Raw genomic sequence first — 23,249 nt, 5'->3', positions numbered from 1 at the left:
AAAATTATAGGCAAGAACTTCTGCTGAATTTTTAAATAGTATTTAGTAAACAATGACAAATGTTGATATAAATGTATTATAAAATCTTTATGTCTGAGAGAATATTAAACAACTGGTATGAAAAAAAATGGTAGCTAAGTAACATTTTAGGAGATAGATCTATTGCATTGATAATTAGCCTAATATTTGAATTGCAAAAAACTCTTCAATTTAATGAGTACAGTTCTTTTTCACTTAAGTGTCCTATAAAAACCTAAAGGTTTTCAAGCCAAATGAATTTTGTTTGGAATTCTGTTTAGAAAATACTTTTCAGAGCATAAAGTTTGGATTATATATCCTTATAAAGGCAGAGTGTTTTTAAAGTTAACCCTTTAAAAAATTACTCTTGAATACTGAAAGGTATTATTTGATTTTACCTTTGCTGATGAGTGGAAACTTTCAATTAAGAATATTACAAGTGGGCCTTTTCATACCTTTCATTGTCATGAGCCTACTGAAAGGTACACACTTATTAAGTTACGTCTCAGAGCCTTATATGTTCATAACAAAGATACTCTTCTGTAAGTGAGACCAAAAAGTTACCTTAACATAGATAAACTTTCATTTGTGTAATATCTCAGTGTTAATTCTATAACACTGTGTTCTTCAATATTCACTTTGGTATTTTTCCCAATAAATTTTAAAAGAACTTATTGAGGTATAACTGATATACAATAAATGACACATATTTAAAGGGTACAATTTACAAAATAGTGGCATGTGCATACATCTGTGAAATTACCACTGCAATCAATATAATGACTATTTCTGTCACACTCAAAACTCCTCTTTTCCTGTTTTAATCCCTCCTGGTCATTGTCATCCTGCTGGCCCCTCTCTAGGCAGCCACTGATTTGCTTTCTGTTACTGTAGCTTTACTTTAATTTGCTTTTTTTTGGAGTTTTATATAAATGGAATCACACAGTATATACCTTTTTTTTTGGTCTGGCCTCTTACTCTGCGTAATTATTTTGAGATTCATCTATTTTGTTGTATGTGTGGTTTCTACTTTTTATTGCTACATAGTATTTCATTGTACAGAAATATCACAGTTTGCTTATCCAGTCACCTAATGATGGACATTTGGATTGCTTCCACTTTTTGGCTATTCCAGATAAAGCTGCTGTGTAAACATGGAGTGTGTTTAAATTATCTTATATTTTGGGACACCTGGCTCAGTCAGTGGAGCTCAGGTCAATGAAGCATGTGACTGTTGATCTTGGGGTTGTGAGTTCAAGCCCCACGTTGGGCATGGAGCCTACTTAAAAAATAAATAAAATAAGATTATTTTATTTTCAAATTTTACCACTTATTGGTAATCATGGCTCTCAACTCTCATCATACAGCAGTGTTTATATGCAATTTCCCCAACAACTTGATAATTAGGGAAGATTCTGAAAATACCTAACTTAATAACCATTTCCTGCATTTTACCTATTTTACTCATTTGAGGTATTGATTGTAGGAAAGGAGGGATCTCACTTTGAATTTGAAAGTTCCAGCAGCCTGGCCAATATTATCTTACCTTTTATAATATCCTTAAATAAGAATATTAAATGTAACTGAATTAAAGCCTCCTTAATTAATCAAAGAGCTTTGCAAATACTTTCTACACTATAATGATGTTATGATGAATATTTTTCTAAAGAGAATAAATGTTTCCTAATGACCATATTTTATTTCCATAAGTAAAAGTGACAGTTGAAGTCTTTCTCAGTTACCAAATTTTCTCTAAACAAGAAAGTATAGAAAGGACCCTATAAAGCATATTTAAAGGAAAATTAAGACACATAACCTAATTCATGGGTTTTGTTATTGAAAAAACTTTTTACTGTTCCCATTTTTATACTTTTAAAAAAATCTCATTACTTTAGATTTTACTTTTAAAAGGAATGCTTTATATGCAATAACATTTCATTCTCTTGAATAAAGTTCCAAGTCTTCTTTTTTTAGAAAGAAAGGAAAAAGGAAGAATAAAGAAAAATATGCAAAGCTTAAAATTTGTTACCCCTTTCCACTTACTTGCCCTGGACAGTGTGTGTTCATGTGTGTGGATATATCTGAACATACATGCACTGTGACACAAGCATATATAAAAACCACCATTCTAAGGCAAAAAATACTAGCTGTTTATTATTTTATAACTGCATTAAATTTATAGTCTTTTGAGAATGGAATTTTAATTTTGAGGTAATTTAATTAGCAATAATCGTGCCTCGGATAAACCTCATTGGCTATGATACTGCCACTGCGCAAAGCTTAGGTAATTTCTTCTAAAGTAAAGTGGCCTTAGTGTCATTTACCTTAATGTTAAATATGTAGTCTTGATACAAATACATGCACAGTTCTGTCTTTTGATGTGTTTTCTTAAAAGGCTAATCTTGTTACACACTTTTAATTCTGTACTGACAATTTTTACTATAGACTGAGATAAAGGGCAGTATAATCCCTTTCTCAGTAAAATTCTATATGTTGAAATATTAAATACTTTAAAAATATATATGTTGAGTTTTTGACTTAGGATTATTTGTGATATCTTCCAAATTCTTTTATTGCTTTTTACTATAGTGTAAAGCCAATTTGATTGATGTCTTTTGATTTTCTTTCATAATTTTGTCAATTCTTCCTCTTAGTAAGAATATAATGAATTTTGTGTAGTACCAGAATAGAAATCAATTTTGGTTCTTTTTCTTTTGCGTGTTTATCTTTTTTATAAATAGAAAGCTTTATTTTCCAGACTGAGATATGAGCTAATATTAGATTTAGGCTAAGTAAAAAGTTAATAGCAATTTTTTCTTTCAGATCTCTATAAAAATGGACTCCAAAGAGCTAACTTCGTACCCTTCATTGCTGTCCTAAAGGTAAAGAAAATCACTTACTTGTGTTTACTGATTAATATCATATTGATTGATAATTAAGGGCTTTTATAGCATTGCCATGGTCTTGCATTCAAGCAAAATTCATTTTGATATTAGATAGTTACAGTCAAAGACAGTAAAGGAGAAAAGAATGTTTTTTATATAGTATTTTTATATAGTATTCAGCAATGTGTACACAGGAGAAATTATAAAATATAGTCTAAATTATTGTCTAGCTGAAACATTTGATAGTTTGCATTTATAAATTTTAATTTGAGGTTTGCTCATAAATATTATAGTGGAATGTTTAACCTTATACATTGATTTCTGAAAAAAATGTTTAATGTTCCTGTTTCTTTCAGGCTAATGGTCTTTAACATGTTTTCTCAGCTATTAAAGTTGTTATTCTAGAGTAGCATTATTACAAAAATATTCTAATATATTTAAATGTGATTGCCATCAAGTTATCATAAAATTATGTCAAGTTGAGGCACATAAATAGTTTAAATATTTGTGTGTATCATCACTGCATAGAGTTTGAAATAGTCTTCATTACAGTCTGATTAAGAATAAAGTACCCTCCTTTTTCACTCTTAATTTAAATAATTTTTTACACAATTATTCAATAATTCTATATTCTACCAATATTTGAGACCTACTATGTGCAAAGTGCTACATTAGGCATGATGGGTAATGCAGTCATGAAATAGACTATGTTTCTTGCTTATAAGTCATTTATAATCTAGTTGGGCATATAGTACATACACAAATACCTATAACACAAAGCAAAATGAAGTACTAAAAAAGTACCAAAAAGAAGCATATGTGCCAAAATATAATTCTCGTAATTCTTAGTTACATAATTTTTCCCAGTCAATAACAATATAACTGAAGAAGGGATAAACTTGTATTATTTTTTAATACCTAAAAACCTCAAAAATTCTTATGAAGAAGTAGTAATGGGATGCCCTGCACGGCCTCGTCGGTTGAGTGTGGACTCAGCTCAGGTCATGATCTCAGGGTCCTGGGATTGAGCCCCCGCCAGCGCTGCACTCAGTGGAAAGTTGCTGGAGATTCTCTCCCTCTTCCTATGCAACTCCCCCCAGCTCACACTTGTGTGTTCTCTCTCTCTCTCAAATAAATAAATATTTAAAAGAGAAGAATATTTTTTCTTCAAATATTCTAAAGATATAGTCAGATAATCTTTTTGAAATTGTTGTTGGTACCAAACTTTATTCTCTGTGCTATACTTAGGAGAATTAAAACATCTATTTCCTTGACCAATTTTAAGTTCCCAGAGGTTTTTAATTTCTGTGAGATATTTATAGATGTAAGGAAAAGTACTCTTTGAAGATTTATGCTGTTGGCATTTTTTCCCTTTTATATTCATGTTTTACATTTGGGGAGAAGGTAAATCTGCAGTTTTCTCCATGCTGGGAATCCAAAGTGATTTGGTATATGTTGATACCAAAATATAAATAGGGAAGCTGAGAAAAATGGGTGCTAAAAATAGTATCTTCATGTAGCAGAAAATATACAAAATATAAAGAGTGAAGGCTCACATAATGAAACAAGTTAAAGGTTCTCAGGGAATTTTGTAGGTACACTTTTTTTTTTAACCACAAACCTTATTTTTTGACCAGTAATTTATCATACTTTAATATGTAATAGCATTATTAATAAGCAACTAAATTGGCCAGATTTAATTTAATTTTTTTCCCTTTCTCACCCTTAATTTTTTTTTTCTTGGAGAGGAAGGAACACCAAAGAGATAAATAATCCAAATTTGAAATTGAACAAGAACAAATAAATTTGAACATAAACTAAAATTCATAGGGAACTAAATACCAGATTGGATGAGAAAATATTTAAAATGTCTCATTTATTCAAAAGACTTTTCACATGTAACAAAACATCAGCCCGATAAATATATGCTGTGGCTGGTTTCCCTGGAACTTTTTTGGTGGGCATATGAAGTTTCCCTTATAAGGAAAGGTTGTTTCATATTTATTTAAATGATATTTTGCCTAGTCACATATGCTCGCATTACTCTTGCATATTGGCCCAACTGAGAGAAATATATAGTAGAAGTCAATCTTAAAACAAATAGAGAATCTTGGTTTAATGAGAAGAGATTATAGGGATCCCTGGGTGGCTCAGTCGGTTAAGCGGCTGCCTTTAGCTCAGGTCACGATCCCAGTGTCCTGGGATCGAGTCCCGCATTGGGCTCCTTGCTCAGCAGGGAGCCTGCTCCTTCTCCCTTTTCCTGCCACTCCCCCTTCTTGTGCTCTCTCTGACAAATAAATAAATAAAATCTTTTAAAAAAAAGAGAATATAAACCAGATAGAAATTTATTTGGGGAAAAACTACAGTGTAAAATCCATTTTTTCCTTTATGTTCTCTTATTGCTTGGAGTATTGCAAAAAAAAAAACCCACAAAAAACAAAAAACACCCAAGAGCTTTTGTTTTTTGTTTTTTGTTTTTTGCAATACTCCAAGCAATAAATCACAAGTTCTTGTAGTGAATTAGACTTGTTAATTAGACTATAAGCTCTTAGTAAACAATAATATTGTTATAAGATAGTAGAAATGATGAGGAGGACTAATATGCTATTAAAAAACAAAATGTGGTATGTTCATACAATGAATTATTGTTCTGCCATAAAAAAGGAATGACATATGCTACATTATGGACAAACCTTGAAAACATACTGAGAGAAGCCAGAAACAAAAGGACAAATATTATATGATTCCACTTATATGAGGTACCTGGAAAAAGCATATTCAGAGAAACAGAAAGTAAAATAGAGGTTACCAGGGGCTGAGAGGAGAGGCGATTGAGTGGCTATTGTTTCATGGGTAGAGTCTCTTTGGGATGATAAAAAAGTTCTAGAAATAGACAGTGGTAATGATTGCATAACATTGTCAATGTACTTAATGGCATTGAATTGCACACTCAAAAGGGTTAAAATAATAAATTTTATGTTGTGTATGTTTTACACCACAATTTATTACAAAAAGAAAAAAGTCATTGTGCTGGCAAGGATTTATAAAATGTTCAGGTACATTTCCTTAGGAAGTCCTCCTAGAATAACCCCTTCAAACAAAGAAAGGCAAAACAAAACAAAAGCAAAAACTTGCATATTATTTCCACTGCCTTTTAAGTACGGAGGCTCCTGTTTCGCTCTTACTTGCACTTTCTTTGAGTTTATTTTGCTGTTCTTTTTCTAATTTCCTGAGATTAATTTTTAAAAAATCTCATTTCAGCCTTCATTCCTAAATGCATTTAAGGCTATTTTCTTTAAAATAGCTACATTCATTAAGTTTTGATACTTACTATTTTCACTGTTAAGTTCAAAGTATTTTCTAATTTCTATTGTGATTTCTTCTTTAACCCATGAATCACCCGGAAGTATGTTTCTTAATTTCCAAACAAACATAAGAAATTTTCTAGTTATACTTTTGTTATTTTCTTAACAAGTGCTTGATTGCATTGTGGTTAGACGATATGCTCTGTGCAACTTAAATCCTTTGAAATTTGTTGAAACTTGCTTTATGACCTAATATGTGGGCAATTTTTGTAAAAATATTCTCTGTATTCTTCTTTTTTAAAATATTTTTTTAAGTTTTTTTATCTATTTAAGTAATTTTTACACCCCATGTGGGGCTTGAACTCATGATCCCAAGATCAGGAGTCACATGCTCTTCCAACTGAGCCAGCCAGGCACCCCATATATTCTCTGTATTCTTAAAAATAATGAGTATTCAAACTACAGTTGTTTGTGATAGTATATATAACACAGTACACCCATTAAATTAGAATTTTTAATTATGCTTTTCCAATTTTTATTATTTTTTCCCATCAATTACTATGAAGCTCATGGAAAACATCACTCATTATGATTGTGAATTTGTCTATTTCTCTGCTAGTTCTGTCATTGACCTTACATATTTGGAGGCTATGTTAATAAGTTGCATGCAGATTTAAAATTATTAAATATTGCTTGTGAACAGAACTTCCTTAATGAAATTTTTTACTAAGTAGTAATATAAGCTCCTTTGTTTCGAGCATAGTCATAATTGCCTGTTGAAGCATTTTTGTCATTTCTGCTTTAAATTGCACATGCATAGGGTATTTTTATTGGGTAATTTTAACATCTCTGTCACCTTGATGTTGGCATCTATTGATTGTCTTTTTACATTCAGTGTGAGATCTTCTTGATTTTTGGTATGAATGAATTTCATTGGAATCTTGGACATTTTCATAATTTGTCATGAAACTTTGGATCTTGCTTTTTAAATCATTTTTTATTGTGATAAGTACATATAACATAAAATTTACCATTTTAACCATTTTTAAGTATACAGTTCAGTGGCATTAAGTACATTCACATTGTTGGGCAACCATCACCCACCATCCATATCTAGAACTTTTTCATCTTCCCAAACTGAAATTCTGTACTCATTAAATAATAATTCCCCATTCTTCTCTACTCCCAACTCCTGGTCATCACCATTCTACTTTCTATCTCTGTGAATTTGCCATTTTTAGATACCTTATATAAATGGAATCATAAAATATTTGTCCTTTTGTTTCTGGCTTTTTTTCACTTAGCATAATGTCTTCAAGGTTCATCCATGCTGTAGCATGTGTCAAATTCCATCCCTTTTTAAGAAATAAGATTCCATTTTATGTATATACCACAATTTGTCCATTCATTTGTTGATGGACATTGGGTTAATTCTATCTTTTGGCTCTTGTGAATAATGCTGCTCTGAACACTTGTGTGCAAATATTGGTTGAGTCTTTTTAATTCTTCTGTGTATATACCCAGGAGTGGAATTTCTAGGTCATATGTAAATCTATATTGAAGTTTTTGAGGAACTGCCATGCTGTTTTCCTTAGCAGCTGCACCATTTTATATTCCCACCAGCAATGCACAAGGTTTTCAGTTTCTTTACATCCTTGCCAACACTTGTCATCGTTGTTGTTGTTGTTGTTCTTCTTTTTTGGATAATAGCCATCCTAACAGGTATAAAGTGGTAGCTCATTGTTGTTTTGATTCACATTTCTCAAGTGATTAGTGATGTGTAGCATCTTTTCATGTGCTTATTGGCCATTTGTCATCTTTATTTCACTTTTATTTTTTTAAGATTTATTTATTTATTTTAGAGGTTATTTATTTTAGAGAGAGCACGAGTGGGAGGAGGAGAGAGAATCTCAAGCAGACTTCATGCTGAGTGCGGAGCCCTATGCATGGCTGGATCCCATGACCCTGAAATCATGATCCAAGCCAAAACCCAGAGTTGGTCACTCAGCCAAATGTGCCACCCAGGAACCCCGGTTTGTCATCTTTATTTTTCTAAGATTTTATTTATTTATTATTTATTTGACAGAGAGAGACAGCGAGAGAGGGAACACAAGCAGGGAGAGTGGAAGAGGGAGAATCAGGCCTCCTGCAGAGCAGGAAGCCCAATGAGTGGCTCCATCCCAGGACTCTGGGATCATTACCTGAGCCAAAGGCAGACGCTTAATGACTGAGCCACCCAGGTGCCCCTGTTTGTCATCTTTAAACTTTAGTTTTAGATGGCTTTTTTGGACACTATTCTGACAGAAGGTTAGGTCCTGTCTCATTATTGCTAACTGTAGGTAGAAGTCCAGGTTCTTTGTTCAGCAACTATTGAGCAGATGCTCCTTGTTTCAGCTGGTGGAGAGGTTCCATTGATGTCATCAGGGGAGGGAAGTGGTGCTCATTTTTGACTGGCAGGGATGAAAGTTTCAGTTCCCTACTTGGTCTTCTCTGACATTACTGGCAGGAGGGTTAGAGTGCCTCATAACAGCCTTCTGAGAATATACTTCTAGACTCCTCTCTTGACTAGAATCGGTGGAGGTGGTACCACAGTTTGTTTTCCCTGTGGTGTTTGCTGCAGTAAAAGTTATTTTTGGAAAGTTGTCTCTTTTGTTATGCTGCCATTTTCCTGGTCCTTTGGCTAAAGAGAACAGACTTTTGCTGGGTCCTCATTTGTCTGTGTCCATTGACATTTCTGAGATGCTGGCTTCTTCAGCTCCAAGTCTGAAAAATTTGAATTGGGAAAAGCGGAGAACTCACCATTCTTTTGTTTCTCAGGTCTTGAGATCCCTAGCTGTTCTTTCTTCTTTCCACTTTTTAATTATATTCTTATGTTTATTTTATATATAATCTCCAGGATTTTCAATTGTACATAGCAGGAGGCGTAGGGAAGGGACATCTACTCCATCTTCCCAGAAGTAGAAGTCAGTTTATTAAATGTCCTTGTCTACTAATTCCATCATTTCTGGTTTTATTTTTGTGGTCTGATTTTTTTCCCCCTGGTTCTGAGCCCTACTTTCCTGCTTCTTGACAAATTTAATAATTTGTGATTGGATGCTGGACATTGTGATGATTATATTGAGTGTTACTTCCTTCAAGGCTGTTGAATTTTATTTTGGCAAGTGGTTATGTTTCTTGCAGATCAGCTTAATCCTTTCGAGGCTTGTTTTTAAGCTTCGGTAGTGTGTCTCAAGTAGCCTTTACTCCAAGACTATTTTAACCTTTCTTTTACAGGTGACCCTTCTAGGCTCTTCACTGAATCCCCTTAGTGTCACTGACATCTCTCTACTCTGGCTGTTCACAATGCTCATATCTTCCAGCTTTGTGTGGATTATTCTTTTCCCAGTATTGTGAAGTTTCACCTTATGCGCGTACAATTTACTATTCAGCCAAAGATTATAGACATTCTCTATGCAGGTATCTAGAGCTTTTTCTCTGCCTACTTCCTTTTTTACTGAACTCTTTCATACAAATCCCAACTGCCTCAATTTCCCTAAACTCTGGTCACTGTCTCTTCAACTCATTTAGACTGCCGTGCTACAGTCTAGAAATTGCCTCTGACAGGAAGCCATGGGAAATCAAATGCTTGCTTGTCTGACTTATTTCCCACATCTCAGGGATTGCTATCCTCTGCTACCCAATGTATTACGTCTGATGTTTTACATGTTTTGTCCAGTGTTTTAGTGTGTAATGGCAGGAAGGTAAAATTGAGTTCTAAATACTCTGCCTTGGCCAAAAGTATAAGTTGCTTTCTTAGTTTTGTTTTTTTTTTTTAAGTATAGTTAACATACATTCTTTTAATAAGAGTATAATTAACATGTATTAGCCTCAGGTGTACAACATATTGATTCAACAATTCTGTACATTACTCAGTGCTCACCACAATAAGTATAGTCACCATCTGTAACCAAACAGTGTTATTACAGTATTATTGACTATGTTCCCTAAGCTATACTTCTCATCTTCATGACTTATTTATTTTATAACTGGAAATTTGTACCTTTTAATCCTCCTTATCTATTTCACCCATCCCCCCACCTGCCAACAACCATCAGTTTGTTCTCTGTATTTAAGAGTCTGTTTTTTTCATTTTTTATTCGTTTTTTAGATTCCACATATCAGTGAAATCATATGGTATTTGTCTTTCTCTGTCTGACTTATTTCACTTAGATAATACCCTCGAGGTCCATCCATATTATTGTAAATGGAAGGATCTCATTCTTTTTTATGGATGAATAATATTCCATTGTGTCTATACCACATCTTCTTTATCCATCCATCTATTGAGGGACACTTGGATTGTTTCCATTATCTTGGCTATTGTAAATAATGCTGCAGTGAACACTTGACTGCATATATCTTTTTGAATGAGTGTTTTTGTTCTCTTTGGGTAGATACCCAGTAGTGGAATTACTGGATGTACTATTTCTATTTTTAATTTTTTGAGGAACCTCCATACTGTTTTCCACAGTGGCTGTGCCAATTTACATTTCCACAGCAGTGTACCAGGATTCCTTTCTCTACATCCTTGCCAATACTTGTCCGTTTGTTCATTCACTCTTTCTTTCTTTTTTTTTTTTTAAGATTTTATTTATTTGACAGAGAGAGAGACAATGAGAGAGGGAACACAAGCAGGGGGAGTGGGAGAGGGAGAAGCAGGCTCCCTGCAGAGCAGGGAGCCCAATGCGGGGCTCCGGGATCATGACCTGAGCCGAAGGCAGACGCTTAACGACTGAGCCACCCAGGCTCCCCTCATTCACTCTTTCTTTCTTCTCTCTCTTTTTCCCTCTCTCCTTCCTTCCCTCCCTTTCTCTCTTTCCTTTTGTAGACTCCATGCCCAGTGTGGAACTTGAATTCATAACACTGAGATTAAGAGTCGCATGCTCTACCAACTGAACCAGCTAGGCATCCCAATACTTGTTATTCCTTGTCTTTTTGATTCTAGCCATTCTGACAAGATGTAAGGTGATATCTCATTGTGGTTTTGATTTACATTTTTCTGATGATTAGCGATGGTGAGCACCTTTTCAAGTATCTCTTGGCTGTCTGTTCAGGTTCTCTCCCCATCTTTTAATCTGATTACTTGGGGCTTTTTTTGATGTGGGGTTGTATAAGTTCTTTATGTATTTTGGACATTAACCCCTTATTGGATATATCATTTGCAAATATCTTCTCCCATTCAGTAGGTTGCCTTTTTGTTTTGTTAATGGTTTCCATTATCTTGGCTTTTAATTGTAAAGAAGAAGACAGGATATTTTGTTATTTAGGAACTCAGAACCATTTTTTTTTTTTTTACAGATACTTCAAAAATATAAATAGGATAACTATTTTAAAAAAGCAGTGATGGGAACATCTTTCCTATGTTTAGAGGAATCTTTAAATGATGGTGCAATCACATGAAGGGATATAGTATACTTACTTGGAATGATATTTTCAAAAAGCTTTTGATAATGTATAATAATGCTCACAGGTAATGTGAGTGAAAAAGTGTGATGCAAGGGTGTATCTATAACTCTCTTAATTATGGAGGTAATATACATGCATAGGAAAATACTGGTAATAAGTACCATCAAAATGTAACTAGAACTTATTTCTGGATAATAAGATAATAGATGATTTACATTTTCTCTGTTAGACTTTTCTAAGATTTCTAACATTAGACTTTTCTGGAATGACCTTGTGTTATTCTTTATAATAAGACCCATTTCTTTTTAGTGGGTAAGTTTTTGCCTACCCTTCTTAGGAAATCAGCAGACATGGATGGGACTACTCACATTCGAAGTTGAGAAATTAGCAAAAAGCAAAATGGAATGAGCATAGGTCCTCTGTACAGAGGCTATCATGAAAAGAGTAGAATGGCGGGCACAGGAAGGAAGCAGCAGGAGCAGACAGGAGAGGTAGATACGTACTAACAAGTAAACGTACATGAAGAGTGTACTTTGGAAGAACTACCCCAAGAAACGGGAGACTTTTTCAGATAAAACTTTTCTGTATTTTAAAAGAAATGAAAGAAGTTATGGGTACCAATGAAATATGAGAACAGAGATGAAGTAACTGTAACATTAGATGGAAACTGAGGTGGCAGAGCCAAGAAAAGAGAGTGAGGGGAGACCCATTAAAAAAGTGAAGAACATTTTAGAAAAAGCAAGTTAAAGAATCAAAACTGCTAAAAATAAAATTAGTGATAAAAAGACCCAACTTATGAAGAAATCAGACAAAAGGAAGCTAGAAGAGTCAGAGAGAAAACTATAGCTATGGAAAGTGGACAACAGAGAGCAAACATTCACATAATTCATATTTCTAAAGAGAAAAATAAAATAGAGGAATAATACATTTTTCTGGTGCATAACTGAACTTCAGGGATAAAGAAAGAGTCCTACAGTTAAACAGAAGAAAATTCAGTGGGAAAAAATCAAGCTGGATTGAGACTTATTTGCTACAAGTAGATAGTAGAATAAAATAGTTTTTGCTTTATTAAAAATAAATATGTGCCCTCTTGTTAGCTAAGCTGACATGAAAATCTAAGCCTGCAGATACATATTTTTGGATATGTGATGTCAAAGGAGTGTAGAACTTATGAAAATTCTTGAACAAACTACTTTAAGATTAAGTCAAAATTAGTAACTTGTAAATGGAGATATTATGGTAAGAAAACATTGGTGATGATCATTGAATTTATTAAATATTGTCTTACTCTGGTTGGGAAGTGAGTAAAATTTTTTCATAACCAGGTGGGAACTTTTGTAATTGAGTTAACTACAGAATGCTAAAGAATATAGAAAAGGGGACCCAACCCGCACTAGTGATTTGAGTGGAGTAGATGGTACATGTCAGGAGTATTTCCAAAGAACAAATGCTTAAATTAAATAAGCATATAATAAAAGTTACCAGGCGGACGCCTGGGTGTCTCAGTCGTTAAGCTCCTGCCTTCAGCTTAGGTCATGACCGGGATTGAGCCCCACATCAGGCTCCCTGCTCGGCAGGAAGTCTGCTTCTCCCTCTCCCACTCCCCCTGCTTGTGTTCCCTCTCTCACTGTGTCTCTCTCTGTCAAATAAATAAATAAAATCTTTAAAAAAGTAAAATAAAAGTTACCAGGCAAAGTGGGAAAGGGCATTCATCATGGAGGAGAAAATACATGGAAAAGACAAAAGCATTAGAATTACCAATTTAAAATTTTGTGATTAGTAATTCTTTGAGCTTTTCATAAAATAATAACTATCGCTATCCTTCTGTTTGCTTGAAACTTGGGAATTTATTTAAAAGTCAGATTTTTGGGACACCTGGGTGGCTCATTTGGTTAAGCATCTGCCTTCGGCTCAGGTCACAATCCCAGGGTCCTGGGATCAAGTCCTGCCTTGGGCTCCCTGCTCAGCGGGGAGCCTGCTTCTCTCCCTCTGCCCTTCCCCTACTAGTGCTCTCTCTCTCTCTCTCTCTGACAAATAAATAAAATCTTTTTTAAAACAAGTCAGATTCCCCCCCCAAATAAAAGAATATGTTTATATTATATGTACAGTAGTTCCTTGTTATCCAGTTTCACTTGCTATGGTTTCAATTACCTGAGGATCCCCCATGGTCTGGAAGCAGGTGATCCTCCTTCTGACCTATTGTCAGAGGGTCAGTAGTAGCCCAACACTACATCACAATGTCTTTGCCACTCCATTCTCTTCATCTAACCACGTAGGCATTTTCTCATCTCACCTCATCACCAGAAGGGTGAGTACAGTACAGTAAGGTATTTTGAGAGAGAGAGAAACCATATTCACATAACGTTCATTACAGTATATTGTTGTAATTGTCCCATTTTATTATTAGTTATTGTTGTTAATCTCTGTGCCTTATTTATAATTTAAACTTTATCTTAGGTATGTATATATATAAGAAAAACCTAGTATGTATAGGGTTCAGTACTATCTGCGGTTTTAGGTATCTTGGATTGTATCCCTCACAGATAAGGTGGAGGGACTTAAAATATTTTAAAAACAAATACTACTTAATATTCCCTTATGTCTATAAAAAAGAATGGTTGATACTATGATTATTGTGCCTGCCTCAAACTTGAAACTCCTTGCTGACCATGTGACACAATGTCCAGATTTTGCTAATTTATTCTTAAAGAATCTTTGTTGTGATTTTAATAAAACTTAGGCAGTTCTTCTAAGAATATGAACAGATATAATTGTGAAAGCATGTGTTGGTATCTACCTAGCACTATTCTATAAAGTTAAGTACATCCGTCTCAGTTCTGCACTGAAGGACTGTGATAATCTATACGAGGAGTTGATAAACTATAGCCAGTGGCCAAATCTAGGCAGCCACCTGTTTTTGTAAATAAAATTTTATTGAAAAACTTCATGCCTATTCATTTATGTATTGTCTATGCCTGTTTTCACACTGCAGTAGCAGAGTTAAGTAGCTGTGGCACTTACGGCCTTCAAATCCTAAAATATTTACTATCTGGCTTTTTATAAAAAGTTTTCTTATCCCTGATTTATACAACATGCAAAGGAAAGAGAAACAAGTGTTTAAAAAGAACATATGTATATAGCACTTTTTTTCTATAAAGTATGACTTGTTTTATGTGATGGAAATCATGTGTCAGCATAGATTCATTACATTAGTAGATCTTGCAGAAAGTGGCATTTTAAGAGCTTGCTATATAAATGGTTGATAGAAGGGATGAAGCTTGGGGAACCAAAAAGTAAGGGTGGTTCAGTATCAATCTCAAATACTTTGGTAAGTTGAGAAATATCAGCTTTGTTAGGATCAACTTTCTTAGAAATATCTTCAGTTTTATACATTTAAGAAAATAACATCTTAGGGAACGCCTGGGTGGCTCAGTCAGTTAAGTGTCTGCCTTCGGCTCAGGTCATGATCCCAGGGTCCTGGGATCGAGTCCCGCATCAGGCTCCCTGCTCAGCAGGAAGCCTGCTTCTGCCTCTGCCTGCCGCTCCCCCTGTTTGTGGTCTCTCTCTCTGACAGATAAAATCTTTTAAAAAAAAGAAAGAAAATAACATCTTAAATGTGTGTTCGTTGTATAAAATACATTGAACATAATCTCGTTCCATTGTAAACATTATTTAAAATCACTGTGGTTGAAAGGAAAAGAGGACCAATTGGTATTTTGAACAGAAGAATAGTTTCTTAGGTTAATTTCAACTGGACTGCTATTATTGGCTTTCTTGATACATGGATTGCCTGGCAAGCATTGCTCTTCTCATCTGATCAAATTCCAGCAATCCATGGTATTTTGGACAGCTGTTTTATATTTGGGTAAGAATCTGTGTCTTTATTCCATCATACTTAAATAAACCATTGTGTCTGATGCATTCCATAATGAACCCTTAAAGAGATAAATACCATTCATAATTTTAGAGTTCAAAAAATTTGGAGAATTCCAAAATTCATATGGAGTTTTTTTTTTAACTTTTTATGATTTTTTAAAGATTTTATGTTTAAGTAATCTCTGCACCTAACATGGGGCTGAAACTAAAAACCCCGAGATCAAGAGTCTCATGCTCCATCAACTCAGCCAGCCAGGCACCCCTTTTCTTTTCTTTTTTTTTTTTTTTTTTAAGATTTTATTTATTTGACAGAGAGAAACACAGCGAGAGAGGGAACACAAGCAGGGGGAGTGGGAGAGGGAGAAGCAGGCTTCCCACTGAGCAGGGAGCCCGATGCGGGGCTCAATCCCAGGACCCTGGGATCATGACCTGAACTGAAGACAGATGCCCAACGACTGAGCCACCCAGGCGCCCCTTTTCTTAATAGTATGGACTGAACTATAATAATCCCCTCATGGGAAATGTTCCTGGGCAATATTATATGTAGTGTTTTGCCACAAAGTAATAGATTCTATTATCAATAATGTGGCATTTTAACTTTCATTCACACTAACATTTTAGCAAACTCTCTTCTTTATTAGGTTTTAAAATTTCTATTTAAAATTAAATGAGTTTAAAAAATTAAATGAATTAGGTGATTAATAGAATACCAAAATCACAATTAATAGAATACCAAAATCACAACTATAAGCTGGTCAGAAATAACCAACAAGGCATTCTACAGTATAATTTCCTTTGATGAATTGTAGATGATGAAATTAGAGAAAAATAAGGTACTGCATTAAGTCTTATAAATATGAATTTTCCTTTTCCTGATAAAGAGTTGTCCATTTGGAAAGCATCATAATCTGATTTGGTTTAACATTTGTTGGGTATAAATATGCAACACATAAAAATACTTTATAATCGAAAGTAGTAATAGCTTTGTTATTATTAACATTTTTATAGTATTTGTTTAATGTTCAGGTAATAACTTCATTTCTTCTATTTGGTTGTTAATGTTTCTCATTTGTTATGCATCCTTTATCTAAAACTTGCACACATAAGAAGCCATGTATTAGCTTTCAGTTTTGTTTCCTGAGGGATTTTTTTTTTCTAAGAAATCTTATATCTATAAGGAACTCAGAATATTCCGATATTGTGATTTCTAGTTATAAACTTTAGAAAAATTGTTTATAACCCTTAGGTAAAACATTTTAATGCTCAGACTGCCCAGCTACCTGCATTGGGATTTATAGACTTGCTAAATATATATTTGCCATTTCTTCCTGCCACAATTTTCATTTTATTGTTGAAATTGATTTGTCAGTTTGTTCATTATAACTTGCAATACTGAAGCTTTCAGATGGCTAAATAATCAGAAGCAGCTTTTGAGGTCAATGTCAGCCCCACTGAGTCAGTGTAGCAAGGATTAACCCTTTGTTAGTGTGATATGATAATATCTTTACTTATGAGTTAACTTTTTATCACTTAAGATCGAAAGAAACAAAATATAGTAAAGTAGTAGTCTGGAATTGAAAAGAGTTCTGGCTTTCCCCCCAGACTACTAAAGTGTTCATTTGAACCTTAGTATTTAATGTTTTAAGATACAAAAATGACTGTTTGACTTGCAGAACATTCCTATATTTTGCCATTTTAGGCTAAAGAACTTAAGGAAATTTTTTAAAAAGATTTTATTTATTTATTTGACAGAGAGACACAGCGAGAGAAGGAAGCAGGGGGAGTGGGAGAGGGAGAAGCAAGCTTCCTGCTGAGCAGGGAGCCTGATGTGGGGCTTGATCCCAGGACCCGGGGATCATGACCTGAGCGGAAGGCAGACGCTTAGCGACTGAGCCACCCAGGCGCCCCTAAGGAATATTTAAGATATTTTCATAAACCTATTTCATATATGTTGGAGAAAATATATTTAAGCAAATTGGCTATAATAACAGGCATTAAACTTTATTTGTGATGTTATTTTTGTGCCGTGTCCTTGAAATGAATAAATATCTAGAATAAAAGTTGTAATGTGAATTTAAAATGTAATTCTTGTCTGTCTTCATACCAGAATGTACACGTATTAGTCAGGACCTACCTCTGGAAAAGTCATTTTGGGTGTATGCTTTTTAAAATAATATTTTCTGTAATAGTCTTACATAAAATGAAAACAAAGATTTTCCATGAAATATATAAATTATACATTTGTATTTATGTAATATATAAAATATAAAAGTGGTGTGTTTGTATCAAACTGGACTACAGCAAGCTATTGCTTATATGTATTATATATATGAAATATGTACTGTTAGGTCTTGAATTCTCTTTTCTTAAATAAATAGTTATTTTTGGCTAAATTAGAAGAAATCAGTTCTTTAATGGTGAAAACGGTTGAAAGGAAGTGTGTCTTAAATATGAATTAGTTGTTTCTTTGACTCATGAGATAAATTAGTTTAATTACACGTGGCAGTTTTCTTGGCTGGTGATGTAATGTGAAATCAAATTCTCCCTTTCTCCTCCCTGAAAACTCAAGCCAATTAATAGAACTTTTAAGCTCTTTGTCATAGGCCACCATGGAGGTCTGCAGAGAAGAACTTTAATCCAATAAACATTTCATTTAGATCATGAAAGGAAGCATGAGGAGAAGCTCCTATAAGAGAGGGTGTTACTATGATTCCAACCATGAAGAGATGTGAGGAATTTGCCAAATTAACCAAGAGGTCCTCATATTTAATGCATAAATGTGTCAAAACTAACAGAATAATTATTTAATTTGCTTGAACTTTATATTGAGAAAACTCTAAAAAGCCACAACTGTTTTCTTCAAAGCCTTCACTGTTGGGCTGGATGGACAGGGCAGAGGGAGGTTGTGAGAAATCCAGATAGCAAATAACACTGGCCGAAGCCGGTCAGAAAAGGGAATAGATAATTAGACGTAATTAGCGTGTATGAATTGTTGTCTCTCTGCCCTTAGCTTGAATAAATTTTGAAGAAAAAACCCTGGTGGTGAAAATCCTTTGATGTAGGAAGAGTCATTGTGGCTTGGCAGCATAAAGGCAGTGTTTTATACTTCTTACATAATGGTCGTGATACAGAAAGAGTGAATGGACTCTGCACCCCCCTGTCTGCTTTATAGCAAGGACTTTTGGATTCTCTTGAAACAAAATGCATCACAAGTTTTCAGTTGTTAGTAATGAGGTAGCGGACCTCATCAGTGCTCAGAGGAAGCCATCTTTAGCTTTTGTTTAAATCTTAATCACAGTTTTTTTTCTTTCTGGGAAATCTGTTTTCTTAAATCAACACTTCTTTTCCCTTCTTTGCTTGCACCTCCAATAAGAAGAAGGAATAATGATCAAGAAAGCTAAATGGAAGAGTTAAACAAAAATTATCACATAAAAGACATACATTTTTATGTCGTGTTTTTTTTTTTTTTTTAACATTTTTGTGGTTTTAGTCCCATATGAAAAAGATGCTTGCTAATGCCATTTTGCCTCAGATGGGTAACATTCTAGGAAGATCATTTTATAATAAAACGTATAAGAAAACATTTAGGGAATGATTTTAGATTGGTTTTAGAAGGAACTTATTTTTGAAATTGAAATTACACAAAGTAAAATGGTAAATATGTTCCTTTTTCACTGTAGTTAAGTTTTTAAATGGCAGTCATCTTGATTAAAAATTTCACTAAGTAGATTTACTGTAAACTTTACTTATTTGAGGGACATAGTGAAAATATAGGTTTGGGAACCTAGCTCTGTGTAGATGTTCTGTATTGCTACTGAGAAGACAGGAATTATTCTTAAGAAACATTGCATTTATTTTGAAATCTTCTAAGACCTAAAACAATAAATCACCTAAAATGCAGTATCAGTTTGTTCTGATATTTGAATTATGTTCACGTTGACTATCAAAAATATTTCTAAAGGTCTTCAGCAAAAAGAGAGATTAGCTATTTCAAAACTCTAAAGTAAATCATGTCTTTGGCGGGGGAGGGGAGTCGCTGGTGTTAAAAGGGTTTGCATTATTATCCTCAATATCAGAGTAGTATCTCTAAGTAAGTTTATATTTCTGATAAATTTCCATCCTCTTCCATTAACTATTATGGTCTTACATTAAAAAAAAAATCTACCCTTTAACTGCTCAGATTTCCTTCTAATTAATATTCTTCTTTTAACATATTTTAATGATAAGACTTTCTGCAGTAGTCATCAGGATCCATTTCTTAATGTGTAATCTATGAGTCTATTTTTGTAAGTGTCACTTTGCTTTAGCGTATTTTTGTTCTGACGTGTTGATTCTGGAGAGACTTCTTTCAAGCCACAATGCTCTGAGATGCTTTTGGCTACTTAACCCATTTTGCATATTGTGCCATTTGTAGAATAAAGTAGACTTTTATACTTGAAGTTGATTTGAACTCTGAAAGGCAACACCTGAACATCTCACAAAACTGGATAATTATGGCTGATTGTGTTTTTCAGGTATAGGTCACAGGAAATTCATTTGGGGTAAAGTATGTACAAAGCTAAGAAATATGCAGATTTTCTGTTGTAGGATTGTGTAAAAATTATTTACAGTTAATACTTGCATAAAGGTTAGAAAGGTTGATGAAGTGATATTTAGTTTTGCTTTACTATTCACTGCATGTCAGAATGTAATTATGACTGATTCATGAAACTGTCTTAGAAACGAAGCATCTTTATTAAAATGCTGATCAAGATAAGAGCTGACAGTAATAAAGAATAGAACATTTTAGTCTTGTTGCTTTTGAATGATTGCTAATTACCCCAGAGGTCATGTATAGTGCTTGGTAGGATTCATTGACATTATTTCTTTTAAGTCTGCTGTTTCAACAACATCTGAGCATGAAGACACAAACTGTGCACACTGAACAATAGTTTGGCCAAGTTTTTGAGGCTTCAAGATATCCAAGAAACCTTTTTCTGCTTTAGTGAATTTAGCTTTTCTCTCTCAAAATTCTAGCACATTAGAGGTGCTTAGTATAAAATACTTTTATCTATTCTTTTACTATTGACTGTATCTACACTTCCAGTTTCAAGTTGGTGTTAAATAGTATACAGCTTATTGAGACAATGTCCTCTCTGAATATACACAAACAAAATAAATAACAAAATGTAGATTGACACTAAAATTAGAATTAATAGAAAGGACTTCTTAATGTAATTGGAATGTACTTTCAGTAGTGTTTCAACTTATTTTTGTTTTTTATTAAATGTGCACTTTGTAATTTGTCTCTGAAGACATGTGCAAGTCCTTATAGTGTATTCCTCAGTCAATAATGATCATTAGGATTCATATATTATAAAGATATGGTTGATTAGCTGAATGAACTCTGCCATAAAATCTTTAAAATTTTTAACAGCTGAAAGCAGAAGAAACTATACAGTCGTATCACACATATTTATGTGGTGTCCATGATATAGCAGAAAAACAGTGGTTTAAGAAGACAGTTCTTTCTGAGCCTAGCTCTGTTCCTGACTTTGCGCAAGTCTCTTGAATCCACTTGAGTTTACATTTTTTTCATCTGTAAATGATGGGATTAGACTGCAAGATTGCAAAGGCCCTGATATATCGTGCTACAAATTTTCAAAAAGATTAAGTTTCAGAAGTTTACTTATAAATTATTTCTTTTGAATTATGATAGATTTCTCCTCCAAACATTGTTCTAAATGCAGTGTTACAGTCCTAGGCTGGCTAGTCTACAAAAGCCTTATTGCCCAAGTAGCTCAAATACAACACATTTGTAAAATAATATAGAAGAAAAATAATATTCAGATTTCAACATGCATTTATTAAGTGCTTAGCTACTGGGATTACAGTCATGAAATTGTCCTGAAATGAATCCTGCCATCAAGGAAATCAAGATGTTCTGGTAGAGGAAATAGGCACACTAACAAATAATTACAGTATAGGAAAAGTATTATACTTCAATATAGAATGAGTTAGGAATGATTAACTGTGTGTTAGAAGATGACAGCGCTAACAATTATAAAAAACAGTGATAAACCCACAAATTTTAAATAAATTTTCTCCTTTCTGTAATGCTGGTGATTGTGGAGGATAAGTGAATGAAATGGAAATTTATGTGAATTCTGAATGGACTCCTGTGTGTGTCTGCAAATTTCAGAGGCTGATGAAACTGAGCCTTTTGTTTGTTTGTTAGGCCTTTTGTTTTCTTCACTTAGGTTTATCCCTGCCATCAGTCCATCACTCTTGGTTTAATAGTCATGCTTATGGTTTCCTTTGCTCTAATTGGAATTAAGTGAAGATTTTCCTGAGAAAGCTGGACAAGGCTTAGAAGGGAAAGGTGAAGGCAGAGGGAGAAAGCAAAAAATAGTTTCAGTGTATGTGGGAGAAGCTACCTGGTGTGGCACTAAATAAGTTATGAATAGTGAGAGCTGAGAAATACAGAGCAAGGAATATGTTGGGAAATTGGAGGGGGAGACGAACCATGAGAGGTGATGGACTCTGAGAAACAAACTGAGGGTTCTAGAGGGTAGGGGGGGTGGGGGGATGGGTTAGCCTGGTGATGGGTATTAAGGAGGGCACGTATTGAATGGAGCACTGGGTGTTATACGCAAACAATGAATTGTGGAACACTACATCAAAAACTAATGATGTAATGTATGGTGATTAACATAACAATAAAAGAAAAGAAAAAAAAGAGAAACATTTGTACCATCACTTTATACAGTATGAGCCAATTGAGGCTCATGCCTGAGATTGCCCAGCTAGTGGCAGAGCCAAAACTAGAACCCAGATTTCCTGCTTTTTTACTGAGCGTTCTTTCCACAAACCATGTTGCTTAATATGTGTGTGCGCATGTGTGTGTCTTAACATTATATATTTGTTATATTTACATGTCTTTGGGTAGAATTAATTATATTTTATATTATAATTATAATTACAAATTATATTCTCATTTGCTTTTATCAAAAAGGAATTCTTTTTCTTTTATAAAAGTATAATCTAATTTATTAATCTACCTTTAGTTGTACACAATGATAAATATAGTGATGTTCAATCTTGTTTTAGCTAATAGCTTAAAATTTATTCTTCAGATCTTTTATCAGAGGTTAGAATAAGTTATGAGACTGACTGAATTCATCTTCTTTCTCTTCCTCTTTCATCTTTAAATAAAAGTGCTAATGAACAGTGAAATGACAAAAAGCCAAGCAGATACAAGGCAGGAAGAGCAGAACCAGAGTTGAGAATATTTCTAAATGCTGTCCTGGGTACTAAAAATCTTAATGAAGTCTCTGAAAATTATTTTTTAAGCTAAATATTTTGAGATTTAGTTTTTATCATTCTAGAAGTGATTATAGTATAAATGAATCACATGAATTATGTACTTTGTATATTCATATGGTTTTATTTTTTAAGGTAGAGAAGTTATTGTTTACCCCTGATTATTTGTATAGAAGAAGGAAAAAAACTTATGAGTAAATTTACTGGATTTTCAAAAAATAGATTTTGCACAGCCGCAGATGTAGTGGGAAATTCCTCTTGGCCTGAGGGTATATTGCACAGTTCCTTTTTGTGGGAGAGAAAGAAAGCTTAGAGGTGCTGCAGTTACAGGTTGGTAGCATGGTTATAAAAAAGATTCTCAAAAAGCATATACATCAACTTCTTTCCAGTCTGTGATGTCATTCTTATGTTTTTCTTT

At 33.9% G+C, this 23,249-nt stretch overlaps 1 protein-coding gene and 1 pseudogene across 4 annotated transcripts in view; one reads left to right on the top strand and one right to left on the bottom strand.

Annotated features, from left to right (window-relative positions):
• The window catches only part of AFG1L (AFG1 like ATPase), a 221,597-nt gene that overhangs the window by 116,675 nt on the left and 81,673 nt on the right, over positions 1-23,249 (top strand). For all 4 annotated transcript variants that reach the window (XR_003521753.1, XM_027604017.1, XM_027604016.1 and 1 more), the window contains one exon: positions 2,842-2,900. Coding sequence is in view for 3 of the 4 variants with exons in the window: in XM_027604017.1 (XP_027459818.1) it covers positions 2,842-2,900 (59 nt within the window). In the remaining variant the exon portion in view is untranslated. The remainder of the gene's footprint in view (positions 1-2,841; positions 2,901-23,249) is intronic.
• LOC113928212 lies at positions 2,171-2,299 on the bottom strand (annotated as a pseudogene).

The sequence above is a fragment of the Zalophus californianus genome, chromosome 7 (assembly GCF_009762305.2).
Source record: "Zalophus californianus isolate mZalCal1 chromosome 7, mZalCal1.pri.v2, whole genome shotgun sequence".
NCBI classification, from domain to species: Eukaryota; Metazoa; Chordata; class Mammalia; order Carnivora; family Otariidae; genus Zalophus; species Zalophus californianus.
This window is presented reverse-complemented; position numbering and strand designations above follow the sequence as displayed.